The sequence below is a fragment of the Salvelinus namaycush genome, chromosome 15, assembly GCF_016432855.1.
Source record: "Salvelinus namaycush isolate Seneca chromosome 15, SaNama_1.0, whole genome shotgun sequence".
Classification (NCBI taxonomy): domain Eukaryota; kingdom Metazoa; phylum Chordata; class Actinopteri; order Salmoniformes; family Salmonidae; genus Salvelinus; species Salvelinus namaycush.
In genome coordinates, this window is record NC_052321.1 from 18,470,740 (window position 1) to 18,475,632 (window position 4,893).

The following is a 4,893-nucleotide window of genomic DNA, read 5'->3' on the forward strand; positions in this document are numbered from 1 at the left end:
TTGTGTTCTGGTTGGTTCTTTTGTGTTCCTAAGCTCCTGTTCATCCTCCAGTTTCAAGGACCCACTTTTTAACAGTCTCAAATCACAAACAGATGTCAGCTGCACAAATTTGCAACTCCCCCCCATCTGAAATCTCCAATATCCACTGCGTGAATGGTTTGCAAATAAATGGCTGTTCCTTGCATATACTGCACAACTATTTACATTGTCTTTAGTCAAGTGATGGATCTGCCCAATGTCCTTCCATTGCTTGTCTTGTAGAATGCAAAAAGGGTGATCAACACCACATTCAAACCTTTCTTATCACTTTTCACACATTTTTGGGCAATCAACTGAATAATCCCTTCATTTGGTATGGACACATGAAGTACTGTATCTTGATAGATTCAGATTTTTTTTTTAAGAGGTATTTTTTTATTCAACCATCATCAGATAACATTTTTTAAAAGTCAGGACTTCAAGTGAGTGTCGTTTTTTTACTTCTATACTATACCAGAAACCTCTGCAGTGTGTAGATCGGTGGGGGTCGTACTGGCATGGCAGATTAGGAGGGGGGTGTGGGGTAGAGTGCAGGACCAACTAAAATTGGTATCAGGGTTAGCCCTGATACCAACTAAAAATTGGTATCAGGGTTAGCCCACACCCGTCCTCACCCCAGGATAACCAATAGTGGTTATTGATCATGGGGATTCTAAAACAAGAGGAGGGACACCGGGAGCTTAGTAAAGACACACGCCGCTCTTCACTCAGAACTCCCCACCTGGCACTGACTCAAACTGTTCCACGATATGATTTAGAACACATAAATCACTCAAAAAATGATGGATACAAAGAAAAATTGTAGGTTTTTCAAAAGCAAGTTAATGACCATTACAGTACAGAATGGCCTAAATATAATTTCCTTGATCGACAAGAAGGCATCATCTCATCATCATCTCATCCATAGGAATTTGCATCTCCAAGTCCTATGAATTGTAGTGGCTTTGCGTGTAGCTTTAACTGGGCGTACCCGTTTATGCTAATGAACCTCGGGGTTTACCCGGATCTAGCGCCAGTGCAGATATCTACTCCCTACTTTATCGTCTTCACACTGGCGCGAAAAAACGCATTGTGTGGCTACTATTTATCAGACTGTGGGCGGCATCAATTGAACCACTTTTTCACACACCCTGCTGAAAGAAATAGCTACCGAACTAAAACTTTGTTTTCGTACGGCGTGATCTCTTACGGTTTTTACACATTTTCTCCGAGGAGTTCCAACTACTAGTATACCAGCTGATACGGAGAGACTCCCGTGCCAGGAATTGCAGAGTGTGATCCTTAGATAAAGCGGTGAGTGTTTTAGACAACTAATCTAGCTAGTCTCATGAAGCGATGGCCTACAAACATCTCAGAAGATGGAACTTTCTATCTGTATAACTCAGTGGCTGCTACTCCGTTCCGTTTTAACATCCAGACAAAGCGAATATAGCCGATTTTAGTGAAGTAGACTAGCCTATTTTGTTTTGTGTCAATGCGCTTTCGGCAATTAATATGGCACGAAGCAGCACACCTACAAAACATTGAAGTTTCTACCCATTGGCTAACCTAGGCTGCCGATAGTGGGCATTGGCCAATTTACGCAATTACCTGTAAGGAGTCTTGTTTTTCTCGATTGTTTTCAAAGGTTAAACCGGGGCATAAAACTAGATTACGTAATAGACTGAATGTGTCCAGACAAAACCAGATTATCACCGCCTACAGGATGAAATCAATTATTAATTTAGTCTAATTTGTAGGACGCATCAGGCTAAAATTAGAATGCACTGTTACAATGTTTAAAGGACCTGGATGATACTGATGATTGTATAACCATTTTTAAAGGCGCAGCATTGGATGGGAAAGTGATTATCCTTGTGTAAAGATTATTTATTGTGTAGATTAGTATTAATGTAGCAGAAATCTTCAAAGAATAGTACTGATGCACTACTTTGCTTCTTTAGGTTGTGTGAAGATTTTATCCAATATCGGAGTCGATTGTGATCATCTATGCTTGGAATAAACTCCAGAGTATCACGCTGTGACAGTTGGGAGATGGAGTACGACCGCTATCAGCACTATTTCTTAGATGACCTTGACAAAGAGGAGGACTTCTACAAGTCAACCGCACCAAGTGAGGACATATGGAAGAAGTTTGAGCTATTGCCCACCCCTCCCATGTCTCCCACCAGGACATTAGGTGGTAACATACACGTTACCCCGGGAGACAAGTTCGGCTGGCTGTCCAAGGTCTTGGGTCAGGATGAGGAGTACGAGGGACCTGACACCGAGGAGCTTTTTGGGAACATGAGTTCCATTATTATCCAGGACTGCATGTGGAGTAGTTTCTCAGCCAGTCAGCACTTGGAGAAAGTCAACGGGCGCCTGTCAGCTGCAGCCCAGGCTCGTCTCTCTCCACCAGCACCCCAGAACTTTGAGACTGTGAGCAAAGCACAGTGCACCCTACTGATCCCACCTGATGCGCCACTGCCCAGCACCGTGGCAGAATGCGTTGACCCAGCGTCTGTGCTCACCTTCCCAGCCATCAGCTGTAGGAAACCGGCATCATCGGGCTCTGAGTCTCGCTCTGATTCCTCTGGTAAGAAACTGACCATGTAGTAAATGGATTCACCTCTGCTAGATGTTGCCACTCAATGCGTCAAGCTGAGGCCACCAGGGGAACGCCCGCACTAGGCTAGACGTTGACATTTGCTGAGTCAAAGTATTCAGCTTTACTTAAGCCCTTATCTCCAGCACAAACTATAATCTCTCTCACTTTCAAAGAATGTCTCTTTTCCTCAGCCAAGATTTGTAAACGGTTGCTGCTAATGCTTAGGTCACAGACACAGGAGGCCCAGTAAAAAAAAAACACCTCCCTACAAGCTTTGCGCACCAAGCTTCTCTCCTAGAATTGTATGACAAAGTGTGGGAGGTGGGGTTCTTGGAGATTTATTATGTGGCGCCAGGCCGTATGTTAAACTTTCTGCCTGCTGAAATCAGCGTTGGTGAACATACACACCATTTACTTTAAAAAAATACAGCATTTTGGCATGACATGATTGACCAAAGCTTGATTAACACTAAACTAAAGCAGGTCTTCTGCTTTGCTCATGAGAATATAGATTGTCCTTTAATAGTTGATCAACCCCAGAACACCTCGCCCAAACTATTTAATACATGTACTGCCAGTGTTCTCTCCACTAACAGCCTGTCAGAAGTCTGATGCTTTAAGACTCCTCTTTATGGAAGTGAGGGAACTCCTCTGTGCATGTGTAATGATGTGTGGTTATTTCTTTTGATGTAACAGATGATGATGATGATGATGATGATGATGAGATTGATGTGGTGACTGTGGAAAGCAAGCAGAGCCGAGCCCGACTGTTGGGAAGCCGTAAGGCTGTGACCGTCACTGTCCGCGCTGACCCCTGCCCACAGCGTTTCCACATGTCTGTCCACCAGCAGCAGCACAACTATGCAGCCCCTTCCCCTGAAAGCGACCCGGAGGACGAGGAACCACAGAGTAAACGGTTCTGTCCAGACTCCAGCCACCACCAGCAGCCAGACTCCCCAGCCTCCATCTCCCCACAAGGGTCCTCTGCAGACAGCCCCCAGAGCTCTGACGCTGAGGACACTGACCGCCGGAAGAACCACAACTTCCTGGAGCGGAAGAGGCGGAACGACCTTCGCTCCCGCTTCCTGGCCCTGCGGGATGAGATCCCGGGCCTGGTAGAGTCAGCCAAGACCCCCAAGGTGGCCATCCTGACCCAGGCAACAGAGTACCTTCTCCAGCTGCACAGCAGAGAGAAGCACCAGGCCCAGGAGAGGAAACGCCTCAAAGCGCGCCAGCAGCAGCTCCTCCAGAGGCTAGCCACCCTCAAACGATCCTTAGGATAGAAACGAACTATGCAGTGGACTCTTAACAAATCAATAGCCTCATTCTAAAAAGCCATGGACTTTTCTCTTTAAGCAAACTGCCACTTTCAAAAGGCTAGGACATTTCCTCAAACTAAATGCCTCATGCAAAAAAGATGCGTACGAAATGCCTCATTCATTATGCTTTGGATTAGGTGGATCTCTCAGAGCCTGTGAACCAATGGCGGGGAGGCTGGCGTTAAGGACATTTCTGTGTTTGTCATGTTTTCTCATTTTGCACATTGAGTGATGACAAGGCGGTAGTCAACATGTGGTGTTGATTCCTGTTGTGCATTGATGGTGATATTTGTAGATTTCACAGGAACAGGTGAGAGGATGCTGTGATTAAACCAGATTGAAACTTACTTGTCTCATAGCTTGTCAGTTAATTTTATAGCCTTGTCTTGTGCATTTAGGTTGGAAAAGTCTTTCTTTGATGAATGATCAATGCACACTTGGGATTGAAGTTTAGTAGCGACACCTTGTGTACACAAAGTGAGTGACTCATCGTTTGTTTTCTTCATGGCTGGTTGATTTGATGCACAAATTGTTCTGTAAATAATAGCATATTGCTCTGTTGAGGAGACATTCATTTTGCTCTTCTCTAAAACAGCCTTCAGGGAGCTTTTTTTGTGTGTATAAAAAACGTCAAAGTAGCACTGCTGTACTTTATAATTACATGTCACTTTGATGCTATTTTGACTGCTTGTTCCTCTTGGTTTGAGATTTGATTTCTGTATTCATAAAATGTTGATAACATTTGTGTATAATTGTGATTTGTCCTTTTGATGGTTCTATCAGATTATATGGCAACATGGTTAACATAGGGAATTGAAGCAGTGTATTCTTATTGAAAACAATCCAATGTATTAACTGTTTAACGACTCATCATGAATGCATAAACACGCGATCACTTCTGCAATCACTTTGGCAGCTAGAGTATTCCGTTTCAAATTATCTTCA

General features: G+C 44.0%; 1 protein-coding gene across 1 annotated transcript; it reads left to right on the forward strand.

The window, feature by feature from the left end:
• Positions 1-1,068: 1,068 nt before the first annotated feature.
• LOC120060263 (protein L-Myc-1b-like) lies at positions 1,069-4,689 on the forward strand. The gene is made up of 3 exons (XM_039009441.1): positions 1,069-1,332; positions 1,983-2,617; positions 3,326-4,689. Exons 2-3 carry the CDS (start codon positions 2,029-2,031, stop codon positions 3,910-3,912), a joined length of 1,176 nt encoding a protein of 391 aa, XP_038865369.1. The 5' UTR covers positions 1,069-1,332; positions 1,983-2,028; the 3' UTR covers positions 3,913-4,689.
• Positions 4,690-4,893: the final 204 nt, after the last annotated feature.